This window comes from Macrobrachium rosenbergii, chromosome 51, assembly GCF_040412425.1.
Source record: "Macrobrachium rosenbergii isolate ZJJX-2024 chromosome 51, ASM4041242v1, whole genome shotgun sequence".
NCBI lineage: Eukaryota > Metazoa > Arthropoda > Malacostraca > Decapoda > Palaemonidae > Macrobrachium > Macrobrachium rosenbergii.
The window spans coordinates 23024013-23044158 of NC_089791.1; the positions used below are offsets into that span (position 1 = coordinate 23024013).

At 36.3% G+C, this 20146-nt stretch overlaps 2 protein-coding genes across 2 annotated transcripts in view; both read right to left on the minus strand.

The window, feature by feature from the left end:
* The window catches only part of LOC136832970 (uncharacterized protein DDB_G0283357-like), a 46163-nt gene extending 33379 nt beyond the window's left edge, over positions 1-12784 (minus strand). Inside the window, 4 exon segments of the mRNA XM_067094623.1 lie at positions 1906-2018; positions 7848-8630; positions 8785-8841; positions 12463-12784. Of these exon segments, the coding sequence (XP_066950724.1) occupies positions 1906-2018; positions 7848-8630; positions 8785-8841; positions 12463-12784 (1275 nt within the window).
* A 1720-nt stretch (positions 12785-14504) lies between these two features.
* On the minus strand, positions 14505-19609 carry LOC136832972 (pro-resilin-like). The gene is made up of 4 exons (XM_067094624.1): positions 19485-19609; positions 19028-19181; positions 15528-15600; positions 14505-15322 (listed from the first exon to the last, which is right to left on the minus strand). Exons 1-4 carry the CDS (start codon positions 19607-19609, stop codon positions 14505-14507), a joined length of 1170 nt encoding a protein of 389 aa, XP_066950725.1.
* Positions 19610-20146: the final 537 nt, after the last annotated feature.

The window sequence follows — 20146 nt, forward strand, 5'->3', positions numbered from 1 at the left end:
AAAAATGAAATTGTAAACAAGAGCATTGACCGAATTAGAGAAACAACGCATATCTTCAGTTCCCTGGAACCGAATTCTTCGTAGCTTATAAAAAAGAAGCAAAAAAAGCACATCGAAGTAATGATTGATTTGAAGATAAAAAGAGTAAATAAGGGGTTTTTTTCCATCCATATCCTCCATAGTTGAATACTACTTGGGTTGCGTTGAGTGGTCATCTCTATATTAAACTCACTTCTTTTGTATCTGCATTGCTTTCGCCCTTTTATTTTTCATCCATTCATTTGGTTGCTTTCCTCTATCTTTCCACCTTCATTAATTTTATCATATCCATATTTTCGCCCTTCATTTGAGAGCTATTCCTTCTGGCTAGCTTTTTGAGAGTATGCAATTCTGACTTAGTAGTATGGTTAAACCATTTTTGTGATTGTAATAGCGATATCCACATTGAGCACTTGCAAGTTAGGCAATCACTGATTAAAGTAGCTCTTTCAGATGTGTCGGAAGACTGTAAAAGGGAAGCGCCCTTGGCCTCGAGTTTCAGGGGAAAAGTTCTAGTCATAGATTAGAAATAGTGGTAAACCATTTTCATCCTTACATTTCCTCAGTACATTTACCGTCAAACATTGACGTCGCTCGTGTAAGGGAAATTAAAATAAAATAAAATGGACCTCTTCCCTGATTTGTGCAGATGTGAATTGTGAAAAGGCTTTTGCTGTGTTTTCCAATTACATTTTCATCAAAGCATCGGCATTGTTTTGATACCCAAAGTTTTTAACTAAAATTTCTCTCCCAGCCCAAGCCTGTTTGAAGCTGAAACGCAAGTCCATGCATTTTCTGTCATTCTTATTCTCTGAAAAAAAAACAATGTTATTGAGAGGACCTGTGGTTTCAAGTTTTTTATAGTACTCTTCCTCTTGTTCATGATGTCTACATAGGGTTTTTTTTTTTTTGCTTGCTTATTTTTAAGCTTCAGTAGTCTCTGCTTAAGACTATAGAATTTTTTATATTTGTAAAAGTAAAAAAGACAGTCTATCATTTATATATATATATATATATATATATATATATATATATATATATATATATATATATATATATATATATATATATATATATATATATATATATATATATATATATATATATATATATATATATATATATATATATATATATATATGCACATGAACATTATTTTTTTCATATAAAGTAATCGATAATAAAGAAATGATCTAATTCGCTTATGTTTATTATACAAAAATATACATTCACACATAAAATGTTAGTAGGTCGGTGGTCCATAGTTGAAGAGAAGGCAGAAGATTGATTGTCCGGTAGGCAGATATAGAAAGGAATCATTAGATCGTCCAAATAAGATTAACCATGTCATTGCTGACTTAGAAAGGGGCTCCATAGGTATCTGAAGGTGATGGAGGAGCTCCGTATCCGTTGCTAGGAGCTGGAGGGGCTCCATAACCGTTACTGGGAGCAGCACCTGCTCCATTACCGTTGCCATTAGATCCATAACCATTGTTTCCATTACCGTTGCCATTAGATCCATGACCATTGTTTCCATTACCGTTGCCATTAGATCCATAACCATTGTTTAGATCCATTATTACCGTTGCCATTAGATCCATAACCATTGTTTCCATTGCCGTTGCGACTTCTACCATAAGGGTCATAGGTAACGACTCCAATCTGCTCGTTGACTGAATAGAAGTCTTCAGCATCAGCGCAGTCAAAGTTGAACCACCAGTCACAGACGAGGTACTGTTGGTTGAAGATGGTGCCGTTGGGGCAGAGGAAGGAGTCCTGCTGACGGCGACCATTGGGCCTGTCCTGGCAGATGTGGAAGACCTGGCATCTAGCCTGACGATCAGTGTCGGCATAATAACCAGGTACATTCTGAGCATCGCAGGAGAAACCGGTGTCTGGGACGGAGGCCAAAATAGGGTAGTCTTGTCCAGGAACTCCACCGCCAGGAATATTCTCTGCCAAGGCAGCAAGTGGATCTACTCCGTAGGAGTTCCTAGGTGGGCCATAAGCATTGCTCGGAGGAGCTCCATAGCCGTTGCTTGGAGGGGCTGGAGGGCTCCATAGCCATTGGAGGGAGGAGGAGAAGGGCGTTTGTCAGCAGCTGCGAGGCTGAGAAGAGCTACAGAATAAAAGGGGAAGTAGTAATAAATGGTGAAACCTGTAAAATTATACTAATAATAGCTATGGTCTGTATTCTCTACTGTAAGATTCTTTCTATTTCACAGAGCCTTCATTAGTTTTATCAAGAAAAGATTATTTTTATATATAATATATCACTTGTTCATTTACAAAAAAATATTTTTGGTTACTTACCACAGACTACAAAGGCCTTCATGGTTGGTGGTGTATATCGCTGGAATGGACCAGGATCTACAGAGGTGATCGACTGAGTGATGCATTGAGGTGTGAGACGCGAGTTTATATAGTTGCTGGCTTCCGTGACTTCTCTTTCTTATCATCTTGACGGCCTTTCTCGTCGTGTACTGGAGCAAGGACATATAAAATGTCCAGTATCATGAATAAGAGAGAGAGAGAGAGAGAGAGAGAGAGAGAGAGAGAGAGAGTAATAAATAATTAGTTTATGGGCGAGGTTAACCAGAGCTTTAGTGATCAGCATTTGCCTATACAGCTGTTTTTTTCGATAAAAATGATAAGTGGTCTCTGTATCGTCAGAATGTTTCTGTAACTTACATATTCCATTTTTTTACCAAAGGTTCGAATCCACTTTTTATTAACGGTTCAATTGAAGGAGTATTTGCTGAAATACATAGTTTTGATCTGCAGTTGATGAATTTGTTATAAAAATTGCTTCCGTTATTTTTGGGAATGGTACAAAATTTTGAAAAAACGAAACTGTATTAAAGTTTCCATCAAGAAAGAGTTGGAAATTTCCCCTCCTGCTTTTTTATGAATTTTGTCATATACTAGTATATGTTATTCATATTCATGTAGTAATAATTGGTATTTGTTAGATATATCTGATAAAGTCCTTTTCTTTCAATTTTCCTTGAATAATGATTCAGTTTTTTATGTACAGACCCTTTAACTCTCCCGTACAAATTAATTAAACCATCGTAGTTACAAGAAGCAAATTCAAATTCAATTCAAAAGATTTATTGACATACATGAAGCGGTTTCATACCCAGTTTGATAGTATTACTCTGACATTTTACAATTAGGTCTTTCATTTGTTAATGATTTTGCTGAATATTTCAAGGTGCTCTCTGTCTTTTCTTGTTTGAGGTGTCCACCTCATAGGTGGTGGGGTTGGGAAAGGCTTATGGCGTGCAATACTCGGCGTACGGTAGACAGTGCCGAAGGTCGTTTGCAGAATTGCAGCGTTCCATTGACCCTAGTTGTATTACTTTTTTTCCATTTTAATTTATCCATCCGGTCTCTTTGTCTTTCACTTCATTTTTACTTAACAGGAAACGAGCCATAATCGAGTTCCATTGGACTCTGGTATCTTTGAAACTACTTTTTATTTATAATTCAGCCTGTCCAGGATACTTGGAGAAGGTTTGCTTTTGAAAGCTGTTCAGGAAATTGATTTTCTTTATTAAATATAAACATTTTATTGATTATAAGCGTCAAGTTTTACATGGCTTTTACTCTGCATGATTAAATGGTTTTAAACGAGTACTTTTAAGACACATTTATGTATGTAAATATAAATATATATATATATATATATATAATGTATATATATCTGTCAAATATATTTATTTTGTAAATACAAACACTTATTATCGGCGTTTTCCTATGACCTTTGTTTGACGATCTTATCAATCAACCAATAAGAAATCAGACCTTGTTTAAGATATAACGTGTTTAGATAAGATACACTAAAGTAAAGTATGTCCAGTTATATCTATTGGAATGTACAAATCAAGATTTGTTATAATAATGAGACAGTCTTCTTCTTCTTCTTCTTCTTCTTCTTCTTCTTCTTCTTCTTCTTCTTCTTCTTCTTCTTCTTCTTCTTCCATCTTTTCCCACTTCCATGTGGGGTCGATGTTTCTGACAGCTTTCCTCCACCTGGCTCGGTCAAACACATCGTCCTCTGACAATTGCTTGTCATATCAGGTCTGCTCTAACTACATCCATCCACCTTCGCTTCTTCGGTCTTCCTCTTGCTACCTCTCCAACGAGGCACCTCCATCTGCATCACTCTCCTCCCCACGTATGTCTCATCCCTTCTCATCACGTTTCCATGCCACCTCAGTCATCTTTGCTGGGCCTTCTTTGATAGTTCTGTGACTTTAGTGGTTCCTCTTATTCTTTCATTTTGATCTTGTCCATTTTTGTTACTCCACACATCCACCCGAGCATTTCATCTATCGCATCCCATTCCTTCTCTTTTGGCTCTTTTTACTGGCTATGTTTCTGCTCCATTATAATGAGACAATAGGAATATTTATTCTTCAAATATTAAGATGAAATTCTAAACACCATGGTGCATACTTAACATAGGTATTTCATGTCCTCATGTGTAACCGCTAGACTGCAAAACTACTGTATGCAGACGACTAATGTAGAACTGACTCTTCTTTATGCCAGCCCCTTCGACAAAGTCACGGGAATAATATTCACTAGAGATATTAAGAACTGACGGCTGAATGCAAAATAAGGTGAGGAAACAACAAATGCTGCGAGTATTATTTGTAATACGACAATTTTAGAATTGAAAATTTCAAGTGCTTGTGCAATTCCTCATCAGTGGAAGAAACTAATTAAGTTTAACAGATTTGTGCATCAAAGCAAAATTGAAAAGTAAATGACTGCTTGTAAGTAAATGAATGATCTAAATGAAAATTTTGTAAAAGTGTAAAATACGCTGCTGGACAAATAATGTGGTTACTGCATTGGTGAAATGGCTTCATTATGATGAAAGACAATGATTTCTTATTTAAGATGAAAATATTAATGCCAAGGGTTATAACGCTCGAGAGTTAGTCGAAAGCGTATTGGAAATTAAATGCATTGTGTAATGTATCTAAACACCGCTTCGGTTAACGGGAATTAAGTGGAAATTGCTGGTTTTGTGTGATGAATAAAAAAAATATGACGTTTGGAAGGTAATTATTTACTTACGTTGCTTTTTTGTATAAAATATAAAAATGGTATAAATAAAAATTTATATTCATTACCTAATAAAAAGTTCCCCTACCCACCTGTTCTCTTTACTTGTCATACACGTAAATATTTTGGGAACGGCTTTTGGCTACAAATAAAATTTCCAGTTTTTAATTTTCCATATAATTCCTGTGTTTAATGAAAATATATGTATGGTTAAGACTACATCAGTGTAAAAGGTATAATATACTTGTTTCATTATAATCTCTGTTCCCAGGCAGGCTATCAGTTCACGGTTATGCACTTTATAAAGTTTAGATTAATAATAATAATAATAATAATTAATCATTCATTTTATTTACAATACAAAAATATACATTTATGGTTATAATGTTGTCCGGTCATAGTTCCTTTTCAATCACGCTTCTATAGTTATTTGTTCATTAAACAAAGGCAGGTGATCGAATTAAGAATAGTGATGAGGAATCTGACTTAGAATTGAGCTCCATATGAGTCCGAATGTTGAGGGGCTCCATATCCATTCATAGGAGCTGCTGGGGCTCCATATCCATTGCTAGGAAGGGCAGGTGCCCCGTTGCCATTGAAACCATAATCGTTACCATTTTGGTTCCCATTCCTTTTTCCATTTCCATTTTTCTTGCCATTGTTTTCCTTGCGTTTCCGTTGTCACTTGAACCATAACCGTTGGTGCTCATACCATTGCCGTTTGAACCATATCCATTGTTACCGTTGCCGTTGCTTTGTCTACCATAAGGGTCATAAGCAACGACCCCAATCTGCTCGTTGACTGAATAGAAGTCTTCAGCGTCAGCGCAGTCGAAGTTGAACCACCAGTCACAGACGAGGTACTGTTGGTTGAAGATGGTGCCGTTGGGGCAGAGGAAGGAGTCCTGCTGACGGCGTCCATTGGGCCTGTCCTGGCAGATGTGGAAGACCTGGCAGGCGGCCTGACAATCAGTGTCGGCATAATAACCATTCTTCAAGAGGCAGGTTCGTTGGTTCTTGCATTGGGGAAGTCCGGCTGTTTTTCTTTCTGTATTTTCGTTTTTTCATCTGTCTTCGGCTTGATAAGGTCATTAGGATGTGGATCCCATTGGCCATTGCTGTTAAAGATAATGATTATATGGACAGGATCCTGTGAAGATATCGATAATTTTAATTCTATCATTATTTCATCTTAGACGGTAGACAAACTTCAGTACATTTAACTATAAAATAAAAATAAAGTGCTTTTGCAAGTATTTGTAGAAAAATGAAATTATATACAAGATTATTGACCGAATTAGAGAAACAACGACTATTGACCGGTGCTTAGGGTTTATCTTCAATACCCTAGAAGCGAATTCTTCATAGTTTATATAAAAGAATAAAAAAAGAACATTGAAGTAATGACTGATTTGAAGATAAAAGAGTAAATAAAGGTTTTTTCCATCCATATCCTCCGTAGCTGAATACTACTTGGGATGCGTTGAGTGGTCATCTCTGTATTAAACTCACTTCTTTGCATCTGCATTGCTTTTGCCCTTTATTTTTCATCCATTTATTTGATCGCTTCCCATCTAGCTTTCCGGATTCATTAATTTTATCCTATTCATATTTTCACCGTTTATTTGAGAACTTTTCCTTCTGGCTAGCTTTTTGAGAGTGTGCAATTCTGACGTAGTAGTATGATTAAGCCATTTTTGTGACGGTAATAGTGATATCCACATTGAGAACTATCAAGTTAGGCAATCACTGATTAAAGTAGCTCTTTCAAATGTGCCGGAAGAATGTAAAAGAGAAGCGCCCTTGGCCTCGTGTTTCAGGGGAAAAGTTCTAGTCATAGATTGGAAATAGGGGTAAATCATTTTCAACCTTACATTTCCACAGTACACTCGCGTCAAACACTGACGTCGCTTGTGTAAGGGAAATTAAAATAAAATGAAATGGACCTCTTCCTGGTTTGTGCAAATGTAAATTGTGAAGGCTTTTTGCTGTATTTTTTCAATTACATTTTCATCCAAAGCATCAGCATTGTTTTGATACCAAAAGTTTTTTGACTAAAATTTCTCTCCCAGACCCAAGCCTATTTGAAGCTGAAACGCAAGTCCATGCATTTTCTGTCGTTCTTATTCTCTGGAAAAAAACAATGTTATTGAGAGGACCTGTGGTTTCAAGTTTATAGTACTCTTCCTCTCGTTCATGATGTCTACTGAATTTTTTTTTTTTTTTTTTTGCTTATTTTTAAGCTTCAGTAGTCTCTGCTTAAGACTGCAGAATTTTATATTTGTAAAAGTAAAAAGAGACAGTCTCTCAGTGTATATATATATATATATATATATATATATATATATATATATATATATATATATATATATATATATATATATATATATATATATATATATATATGCATATATATATATATATATATATATATATATACATTATTTTTTTATATAAAGTAATCGATAATAAAGAAATGATCTAATTCGCTTATGTTTATTATACAAAAATATACATTCACACTTAAAATGTTAGTAGGTCGGTGGTCCATAGTTAAAGAGAAGGCAGAAGATTGATTATCCGGTAGGCAGATATAGTAAGGAATCATTAGATCGTCCAAATAAGATTAACCATGTCATTGCTGACTTAGAAAGGGGCTCCATAGGTATCTGAAGGTGATGGAGGAGCTCCGTATCCGTTGCTAGGAGCTGGAGGGGCTCCATAACCGTTACTGGGAGCAGCACCTGCTCCATTACCGTTGCCATTAGATCCATAACCATTGTTTCCATTACCGTTGCCATTAGATCCATGACCATTGTTTCCATTACCGTTGCCATTAGATCCATAACCATTGTTTCCATTACCGTTGCCATTAGATCCATGACCATTGTTTCCATTACCGTTGCCATTAGATCCATAACCGTTGTTTCCATTACCGTTGCCATTAGATCCATAACCATTGTTTCCATTACCGTTGCGACTTCTACCATAAGGGTCATAGGTAACGACTCCAATCTGCTCGTTGACTGAATAGAAGTCTTCAGCATCAGCGCAGTCGAAGTTGAACCACCAGTCACAGACGAGGTACTGTTGGTTGAAGATGGTGCCGTTGGGGCAGAGGAAGGAGTCCTGCTGACGGCGACCATTGGGCCTGTCCTGGCAGATGTGGAAGACCTGGCATCTAGCCTGACGATCAGTGTCGGCATAATAACCAGGTACATTCTGAGCATCGCAGGAGAAACCGGTGTCAGGGACGGAGGCCAAAATAGGGTAGTCTTGTCCAGGAACTCCACCGCCAGGAATATTCTCTGCCAAGGCAGCAAGTGGATCTACTCCGTAGGAGTTCCTAGGTGGGCCATAAGCATTGCTCGGAGGAGCTCCATACCCATTGCTTGGAGGGGCTGGAGGGGCTCCATAGCCATTGGAGGGAGGAGAAGGGCGTTTGTCAGCAGCTGCGAGGCTGAGAAGAGCTACAGAATAAAAGGGGAAGTAGTAATAAATGGTGAAACCTGTAAAATTATCAATTAAGAATAGCTATAGTCTGTATTCTCTATTGTAAGATTCTTTCTGTTTCACAGAGCCTTCATTAGTTTTATCAAGAAAAGATTATTTTTATATATAATATATCACTTGTTCATTTACAAAAAGAAATATTTTACTTACCACAGACTACAAAGGCCTTCATGGTTGGTGGTGTATATCGCTGGAATGGACCAGGATCTACAGAGGTGATCGACTGAGTGATGCATTGAGGTGTGAGACGCGAGTTTATATAGTTGGTGGCTTCCGTGACTTCTCTTTCTTCTCATCTTAACGGCCTTTCTCGTCGTGTTCTGGAGGAAGGACATATAAAATGCCCTGTATCATGAATAACTGAGAGAGAGAGAGAGAGAGAGAGAGAGAGAGAGAGAGAGAGAGAGAGAGAGAGAGAGAGAGAGAGAGAGAGTGATAAATGATCAGTTAATGGGCGAGGTTAACCAGACTTTAGTGATCGCTGCCAGCGTTTCCGAAAATCGCCTGTAATGCAGTTTTTCCAGTTTTTGGTCTCGATAAAAATGATAAGTGGTCTCTGTATCGTCAGAAAGTTTCGTAAATTACATATTCCATTTTTTTTTACCAAAGGTGTCTTCGAATCCACTTTCTTCTTAACGGAAAGAGTTGGAATACATAGTTTTGATCTGCGGTTGGTATTAAATTTGTTAACTAGCAGTCCATACAAAATTTGAAAAACGAAACTTAATAAAGTTTCCATCAAGAAAGAATTTTTTCCCTCCTGCTTTTTTATGAATTTTATCATATACAAGTTTATATTATTCATATTAATGTAGTGATAATTGGTATTTGTTAGATATATCTGATAAAGTCCTTTTTTTCCTTCATTTCCTTGAATAATAATTCAGTTTTTTATACTACAGTCCCTTTAACTTCTCTTGTACAAATTAATTAAACCATCACAGTTACAAGAAGCAAATTCAAATTCAATTCAGAAGATTTATTGACTTACACGAAGCGGTTTCATACCTCAGTTTGATAGTATTACTCTGACATTTTACAATTAGGTCTTTCATTTGTTAATGATTTTGCTGAATATTTCAAGGTGCTCTCTGTCTTTTCGTGTTTGAGGTGTCCACCTCATAGGTGGTGGGGCTGGGGAAGGCTTACGTGTGTATTACTCGGCGTACTGTAGACAGTGCCGAAGGTTGTTTGCAGAATTGCAGCGTTCCATTGACCCTAGTTGTATTTTTTTTTTTTATTTAATTTACATCCGTTCCCGTCTCTTTTCAGTAACTGTCCAACTTCATTTTTCACTTATTAAAGAAAGAGCCATAATCGAGTTCATTGGACTCTGGTATCTTTAGAACTACTTTTTATTTATAATTCAGCCTGTCTAGGATACTTGGAGAAGGTGTGCTTTTGAAAGCTGTTCAGGAAATTGATTTTCTTTATTAAATATAAACATTGTATTGATTATAAGCGTCAAGTTTTACCTGGCTTTTACAAGTATAAGACGTGAAGTATACGCATAAATGGTTCGTATAAATGATGTTTTGAAAGATACTTTTTATCAAGTTTAATACATACATATATTATATATGTATATGAATATATATATATAATATATATATATATATATATATATATATATATATATATATATATATATATATATATATATATATATATATATGTATGTATGTATGTATGTATAAGAATATATGTGTCAAATATATTTATTTATGTAAATACAAACACTTATTATCGACATATAATGTATATGTTGTCTTTATGACCTTTGTTGCCGTGGCGCCATCTTGCGATATCAATCAACCAATGAAGAAATCAGACCTTGTTTAAGATATAACGTGTTTAGATAAGATACACTAAAGTAGCGCATGTCCAGTTATATCTAGTGTAATTTACAAATCCAGATTAATTATAATAATGAGACAGTCTTCTTCTTCTTCTTCTTCTTCTTCTTCTTCTTCTTCTTCTTCTTCTTCTTCTTCTTCTTCTTCTTCTTCTCTGCATCTTTTCCCACTTGTATGTGGGGTCGATGTTTCTGACAGCTTTCCTCCACCTGGCTCGGTCAAACACATCGTCCTCTGACAATTGTTTGTCTCTCAGGTCTTCTCTAACTACATCCATCCACCTTCGCTTCTTCGGTCTTCCTCTTGCTCTCTCTCCCACCAGGCACCTCCATCTGCATCACTCTCCTCCCTACATATGTCTCATCCCTTCTCATCACATGGCCATACCACTGCAGTCTTCTTTGCTGGGCCTTCTTTGATAGTTCTACGACTTTAGTGGTTCCTCTTATTCTTTCATTTTTGATCCTGTCCATTTTTGTTACTCCACACATCCACCTGAGCATTTCATCTATCGCATCCCATTCCTTCTCTTTTGACTCTTTTACCGGCCATGTTTCTGCTCCATTATAATGAGACAATAGGAATATTTATTCTTCAAATATTAAGATGAAATTTCTTACACCATGGTTTATACTTAACCATAGGTATTTCATGTCCTCATCTGTAACCGCTAGACTGCAAACTACTGTATGTAGACGACTAATGTAGAACTGACTCTTCCTTATGCCAAACCTTCGACAAAGTCACGGGAATAATATTCACTAGAGATATTAAGAACGGACGGCTGAATGCAAAATAAGGTGAGGAAACAACAAAAGTCTGAGTATTATTTATTAAAATTTCAGGTGATGACCTACGACAATTTTAGAATTCAAAATTTCAAGTGCTTGTGCAATTCCTCATCAGGGGAAGAAACTAATTGAGTTTAACAGATTTGTGCATTAAAGCAAAATTTAAAAGGAAATGACTGCTTGTAAGTAAATGAGTGATCTAAATGAAAATGTTGTAAAAGTGTAAAATACGATGCTGGACGAAAGATGTGATTACTGCATTGGTGAAATGACTTCATCACGATGATAGACAATGATTTCTTATTTAAGATGAAAATATTAATGCCAAGGGTTATAACGCTCGAGAGTTATTCGAAAGCGTATTGGAAATTAAATGCATTGTGTAATGTATCTAAACACCGCTTCGGTTAACGGGAATTAAGTGGAAATTGCTGGTTTTGTGTGATGAATAAAAAAAATATGACGCTTGGAAGGTAATTATTTACTTACATTGCTTTTTTGTATAAAATATAAAAATGGTATAAATAAAAATTTATATTGATTACCTAATAAAAAGTTCCCCTACCCACCTGTTCTCTTTACTTGTCATAGACGCAAATTTTTGGGAACGGCTTTTGGCTACAAATAAAATTTCCTGTTTTTAATTTTCAAATAATTCCTGGGTTTAATGAAAATATATGTATGGTTAAGACTACATTAGTGTAAAAGGTATAATATACTTGTTTCATTATTATCTCTGTTTAGGCAGGCTATCAGTTCACGGTTATGCACTTTATAAAGTTTAGATTAATGGGATAATAATAATAATTAATTCATTCATTTTTATTTACAATATAGAAAATATACATTTATGGTTATAATGTTGTCCGGATCATAGTTCCTTTTCAAGCATTCTATATAGTTATTTGTTCATTAAACAAAGGCAGGTGATCGAATTAAGAAAGTGATGAGAATCTGACTTAAATTGAGCTTCATATGAGTCCGAATGTTGAGGGGCTCCATATCCATTCATAGGAGCAGCTGTGGCTCCATATCCATTGCTAGGGAAGGGCAGGTGCCCTGTTGCCATTGAAACCATAATTTCATTTTGGTTCCCATTCCTTTTTCCATTTCCATTTTTCTTGCCATTGTTTTCCTTGCGTTTCCGTTGTCACTTAAACCATAACCGTTGGTGCTCATACCATTGCCGTTTGAACCATATCCATTGTTACCTGTTGCCGTTGCTTTGTCAACCATAAGGGTCATAAGCAACGACCTCAATCTGTTCGTTGACTGAATAGAAGTCTTCGGCATCAGCGCAGTCGAAGTTGAACCACCAGTCACAGACGAGGTTGGTTGAAGATTGCCGTTGGGGCAGATGGTGCCGACGGGTCCATTGGGCCTGAGGAGATGGAGTCCTGACTCAGTGTCGGATAACCAGTCCATTGAGCCATTGATTATCACTGGCATTCCGTCTGAAGAAATGTCGGAAGACCTAGGTGCTTTAGGCTTTGGCCTGCTCATCGTTTTCATTTGGGTCAAATCGGAATTAAAAACCATTCTTCAAGAGGCAGGTTCGTTGGTTCTTGCATTGGGAAGTCCGGCTGTTTTTCTTTCTGTATTTTCGTTTTTTCATCTGTCTTCGGCTTGATAAGGTCATTAGGATGTGGATCCCATTGGCCATTGCTGTTGAAGATAATGATTATATTGGCAGGGTCCTGTGAAGATATCGATAATTTTAATTCTATCATTATTTCATCTTAGACGGTAGAAAACTTCAGTACATTTACCTGTAAAATAAAAATAAAGTGCTTTTGCAAGTATTTGTAGAAAAATGAAATTATATACAAGATTATTGACCGAATTAGAGAAACAACGACTAAGGGTGCTTAGGGTTTATCTTCAATACCCTAGAAGCGAATTCTTCATAGTTTATATAAAAGAATAAAAAAAGAACATTGAAGTAATGACTGATTTGAAGATAAAAGAGTAAATAAAGGTTTTTTCCATCCATATCCTCCGTAGCTGAATACTACTTGGGATGCGTTGAGTGGTCATCTCTGTATTAAACTCACTTCTTTGCATCTGCATTGCTTTTGCCCTTTATTTTTCATCCATTTATTTGATCGCTTCCCATCTAGCTTTCCGGATTCATTAATTTTATCCTATTCATATTTTCACCGTTTATTTGAGAACTTTTCCTTCTGGTAGCTTTTTGAGAGTATGCAATTCTGACTTAGTAGTATGGTTAAACCAATAATGGTGATATCCACATTGAGTACTCTGAAGTTAGGCAATCACTGATTAAAGTAGCTCTTTCAAATGTGCCGGAAGAATGTAAAAGAGAAGCGCCCTTGGCCTCGTGTTTCAGGGGAAAAGTTCTAGTCATAGATTGGAAATAGGGTAAATCATTTTCAACCTTACATTTCAATACATTTGCCGTCAAACGTTGACGTCGTTTTGTAAGGGAAATTAAAATAAAATGAAATGGACCTCTTCCCTGGTTTGTGCAAATGTGAATTGTGAAAAAGGCTTTTTGCTGTCTTTTTCCAATTACATTTTCATCCAAAGCATCAGCATTGTTTTGATACCAAAGTTTTTTGACTAAAATTTCTCTCCCAGTCCCAAGCCTATTTGAAGCTGAAACGCAAGTCCATGCATTTTCTGTCATTCTTATTCTCTGGAAAAAAACAATGTTATTGAGATGACCTGTGGTTTCAAGTTTATAGTACTCTTCCTCTCGTTCATGATGTCTACATAGGGAATTTTTTTTTTTTTTGCTTATTTTTAAGCTTCAGTAGTCTCTGCTTAAGACTGCAGAATTTTATATTTGTAAAAGTAAAAAAAGACAGTCTTTTAGTGATTATATATATATATATATATATATATATATATATATATATATATATATATATATATATATATATATATATATATATACACATATATATATATATATATATATATATATATATATATATATATATATATATATATATATATATATATATATATATATATATATATATATATTATTTTACATTATTTTTTATAAAAGTAATCGATAATAAAGAAATGATCTAATTCGCTTATGTTTATTATACAAAAATATACATTCACACTTAAAATGTTAGTAGGTCGGTGGTCCATAGTTAAAGAGAAGGCAGAAGATTGATTTCCGGTAGGCAGATATAGTAAGGAATCATTAGATCGTCCAAATAAGATTAACCATGTCATTGCTGACTTAGAAAGGGGCTCCATAGGTATCTGAAGGTGATGGAGGAGCTCCGTATCCGTTGCTAGGAGCTGGAGGGGCTCCATAACCGTTACTGGGAGCAGCACCTGCTCCATTACCGTTGCCATTAGATCCATAACCATTGTTTCCATTGCCATTAGATCCATGACCATTGTTTCCATTACCGTTGCCATTAGATCCATAACCATTGTTTCCATTACCGTTTCCATTAGATCCATGACCATTGTTTCCATTACCGTTGCCATTAGATCCATAACCGTTGTTTCCATTACCGTTGCCATTAGATCCATAACCATTGCTTCCATTACCGTTGCGACTTCTACCATAAGGGTCATAGGTAACGACTCCAATCTGCTCGTTGACTGAATAGAAGTCTTCAGCATCAGCACAGTCGAAGTTGAACCACCAGTCACAGACGAGGTACTGTTGGTTGAAGATGGTGCCGTTGGGGCAGAGGAAGGAGTCCTGCTGACGGCGACCATTGGGCCTGTCCTGGCAGATGTGGAAGACCTGGCATCTAGCCTGACGATCAGTGTCGGCATAATAACCAGGTACATTCTGAGCATCGCAGGAGAAACCGGTGTCAGGGACGGAGGCCAAAATAGGGTAGTCTTGTCCAGGAACTCCACCGCCAGGAATATTCTCTGCCAAGGCAGCAAGTGGATCTACTCCGTAGGAGTTCCTAGGTGGGCCATAAGCATTGCTTGGAGGAGCTCCATAGCCGTTGCTTGGAGGAGCGGGAGGGGCTCCATAGCCATTGGAGGGAGGAGAAGGGCGTTTGTCAGCAGCTGCGAGGCTGAGAAGAGCTACAAAATAAAAGGGAAAATAGTAATAAATGGTGAAACCTGTAAAATTATCAATTAAGAATAGCTATAGTCTGTATTCTCTATTGTAAGATTCTTTCTATTTCACAGAGCCTTCATTAGTTTTATCAAGAAAAGATTGTTTTTATATATAATATGTCACTTGTTCATTTACAAAAAGAAATATTTTTGGTGCAAAGCTACTTACCACACACTACAAAGGCCTTCATCGTTGGTGGTGTATATCGCTGGAATGGACCAGGATCTACAGAGGTGATCGACTGAGTGATGCATTGAGGTGTGAGACGCGAGTTTATATAGTTGCTGGCTTCCGTGACTTCTCTTTCTTATCATCTTAACGGCCTTTCTCGTCGTGTACTGGAGCAAGGACATATAAAATGCCCTGTATCATGAATAATAGAGAGAGAGAGAGAGAGAGAGAGAGAGAGAGAGAGAGAGTAATAAATGATCAGTTTATGGGCGAGGTTAACCAGACTTTAGTGATCGCTGCCAGCATTTCCGAAAATCGCCTGTAATGCAGTTTTTCCAGTTTTTGGTCTCGATAAAAATGATAAGTGGTCTCTGTATCGTCAGAAGGTTTCGTAACTTACATATTCCATTTTTTTTACCAAAGGTGTCTTCGAATCCACTTTCTTCTTAACGGTTCAGTTGAAGCAGTATTTGCTGGAATACATAGTTTTGATCTGCGGTTGGTATTGAATTTGTTAACTAGCTCGTTGGGTTATTTGTGCAATCACAATATGGTCATTGCTTCCTTTATTTTTTGGGAGTGTGTACAACATTTTGAAAAACGAAACTGTAATAAAGTTTCCATCAAGAAAGAGTTGTGAATTTTTCCCCTCCTGCTTTTTTATGAATTTTATCATATACAAGTTTATATTATTCATATTAATGTAGTGATAATTGGTATTTGTTAGATACATCTGATAAAGTTTTTTCCTTCATTTCCTTGAATAATAATTTATTTTTTTATACTATAGTCCCTTTAACTTTCTTGTACAAATTAATTAAACCATCATAGTTACAAGAAGCAAATTCAAATTCAATTCAAAAGATTTATTGACATACACGAAGCGGTTTCATACCCAGTTTGATAGTATTACTCTGACATTTTACAATTAGGTCTTTCATTTGTTAATGATTTTGCTGAATATTTCAAGGTGCTCTCTGTCTTTTCTTGTTTGAGGTGTCCACCTCATAGGTGGTGGGGTTGGGGAAGGCTTATGGTGTGCAATTCTCGGCGTACTGTAGACAGTGCCGAAGGTTGCTTGGAGAATTGCAGCGTTCCATTGACCTTAGTTGTATTAATTTTTTTCCATTTAATTTACATCCGTTCTCTGTTCTTTTCAGTAACTGTCCAACCTCATTTTTCACTTATTAAAGAACAGGTCCTTCAGACGAGCCATAAGCGAGTCCATTGGACTCTCTGGTATCATTGAAACTACTTTTTATTTATAATTCAGCCTGTCCAGGATACTTGGAGAAGGTTTGCTTTTGAAAGCTGTTCAAGAAATTGATTTCTTTATTGAATATAAACATTTTATTGATTATAAGCGTCAAGTTTTACATGGCCTCTGCATGATTATATGGTTTTCACGAGTATAAGACATACATGAATGGTTCGTTTGAATGTTGTTTTGAAAGATATTTTTATTATCGACATATAATTATAAATATATATATAAATTTATGAATTTGTTATATGTGGCATATGCTATGCGATATCAATCAACCAATGAAGAAATCAAACACTTATTATCGACATTAAGATATATGTGTTTAGATAAGATACACTAAAGTTGCTGCATGTCCAGTTATATCAATCAACCAATGAAGAAATCAGATTAATTATAATAATGAGATAAGATCTTCTTCTTGTCCTTCTTATATCTCTTCTTCTTCTTCTTCTTCTTATAATTCTTCTTCTTCTTCTTCTTCTTCTTCTTTCTCTGTATCTTTTCCCACTTCTATGTGGGGTCGATGTTTCTGACAGCTTTCCTCCACCTGGCTCGGTCAAACACATCGTTCTCTGACAGTTGTTTGTCTCTCAGGTCTTCTCTAACTACATTCATCCACCTTCGCTTTGGTCTTCCTCTTGCTCTCCCACCAGGCACCTACATCTGCATCACTCTCCTCCCTACGTATGTCTCTTCCCTTCTCATCACATGGCCATACCACCGCAGTCTTCTTTGCTGGGCCTTCTTTGATAGTTCTACGACTTTAGTGGTTCCTCTTATTCTTTCATTTTTGATCCTGTCAATTTTTGTTACTCCACACATCCACCTGAGCATTTCATCTATCGCATCCCATTCCTCTCTTTGGCCATGTTTCTGCTCCATTATAATGAGACAGTAGGAATATTTATTCCTCAAATATTAAGATGAAATTACATACACCATGGTGTATACTTACCATAGGTATTTCATGTCCTCATCTGTAACCGCTAGACTGCAAACTACTGTATGTAGACGACTAATGTAGAACTGACTCTTCCTTATGCCAAACCTTCGACAAAGTCACGGGAATAATATTCACTAGAGATATTAGGAAAGAACGGCCGAATGCAAAATAAGGTGAGGAAACAGCAAATTCTGTGAGTATTATTTATAATAAAATCTTCAGGTGATGACCTACGACAATTTTAGAATTAAAAATTTCAAGTACTTGTGCAATTCCTCATCAGTGGAAGAAACTAATTAAGTTTAACAGATTTGTGCATCAAAGCAAAATTTAAAAGGAAATGACTGCTTGTAAGTGAATGAGTGATCTAAATGAAAATGTTGTAAAAGTGTAAAATACGATGATGGACGAATGATGTGGTTACTGCATTGGTGAAATGACTTCATCACGATGGTATACAATGATTTCTTATTTAAGATGAAAATATTAATGCCAAGGGTTCTAACGCTCGAGAGTTATTCGAAAGCGTATTGGAAATTAAATGCATTGTATAATGTATCTAAACGCCGCTTCGGTTAACGGGAATTAAGTGAAAATTGCTGGTTTTGTGTGATGAATAAAAAATATGACGCTTGGAAGGTAATTATTTACATTGCTTTTTTATATAAAATATAAAAATGGTATAAATAAAAATTTATGTCCATTGCCTATTAAAAATCCCCCCCACGTTCTCTTTACTTGTCATAGACGCAAATATTTTGGGAACGGCTTTTTGGCTACAAATAAAATTTTTTTTAATTTTAATTTTCCTGGATTTAATGAAAATATATGTATGGTTAAGACTACATCAGTGTAAAAGGTACAATATACTTGTTTCATTATAATCTCTGTTCCCAGGCAGGCTATCAGTTCACGGTTATGCACTTTATAAAGTTTAGATTAATAATGATAATAATAATAATTAATCATTCATTTTTATTTACAATACAAAAATATACATTTATGGTTATAATGTTGTCCGGTCATAGTTCCTTTTCAATCACGCTTCTATAGTTATTTGTTCATTAAACAAAGGCAGGTGATCAAATTAAGAATAGTGATGAGGAATCTGACTTAGAATTGAGCTCCATATGAGTCCGAATGTTGAGGGGCTCCATATCCATTCATAGGAGCAGCTGGGGCTCCATATCCATTGCTAGGAAGGGCAGGTGGGGCTGCCATTGAAACCATAATCGTTACCAGGAACAGCTTTTGGGGCATTTTTCATCCATTTTTTTCCATTGCTACTTGGAAGGGTTGGTGCTCCATTTGAAACCATAATCCATTGTTACCATTTTGGTTTTCCAATTTTTCTTGCAGTCGAAGTTGAATTGTTGAAGATGGTGCCGTTGGGGCAGAGGAAGGAGTTTCCATTGGGCCTGTCCTGGCAGATGTGGAAGACCTGCCAATCAGTGTCGGGATAATAACCAGATACATTCTGAGCATCGCAGGAGAAACCGGTGTCAAGGACGGAGGCCAAAATAGATCTATTTTCGGTGGCATTGATTATACACTACAAAAAATTCGATTCCGCCGAAGAAACGTCGGCTCATTTTTTACTTGTTTATTCATATAGGTGCTTTAGTAAATTAGCATATTCGTTGTGCCTCGAACATCGACTCTTACGTATTATTTGGGATACTGAATTCATGACAGGATTGAATTAAACGTAACTAGCTCGACTTCTGAGGAACCCCGTCAATACATCCCGGCCGTCAGGTAGGGTCTCTTATCTCTTTTCTGTAGACAATGTTTCGGCCAATGTTCCGTGGAGCTCAAAGACTGATCTCCTCCTCCCATGAGGCGGCTGCTAACATCCCCGGCTTCCATTGGCCTCAGTAGTCTGGTCTGCAGGTTTTGGTGAATGGCTCATTCCCTCATCTGCTAAACTTTTGACCTCTGCTCATGTTTTCGGTTTCCTTGGCTCAAATAAACTTCAATTCTTCAAGAGGCAGGTTCGTTGGTTCTTGCATTGGGGGAAGTCCGGCTGTTTTTCTTTCTGTATTTTCGTTTTTGTCTTCTGCCTTTGGCTAGATAAGGTCATTAGGATGTCGATCCCATTGGCCATTGCTGTTAAAGATAATGATTATATGGACAGGATCCTGTGAAGATATCGATAATTTTAATTCTATCATTATTTCATCTTAGAAGCTAGACAAACTTCATTACATTTAACTATAAAATAAAAATAAAGTGCTTTTGCAAGTATTTCTAAAAAATGAAATTGTATACAAGATTATTGACCGAATTAGAGAAACAACGCCTAAGGGTGCTCAGGGTTTATCTTCAATACCCTAGAAGCGAATTCTTCATAGTTTATAAAAAAAGAATAAAAACAGGACATTGAAGTAATGACTGATTTGAAGA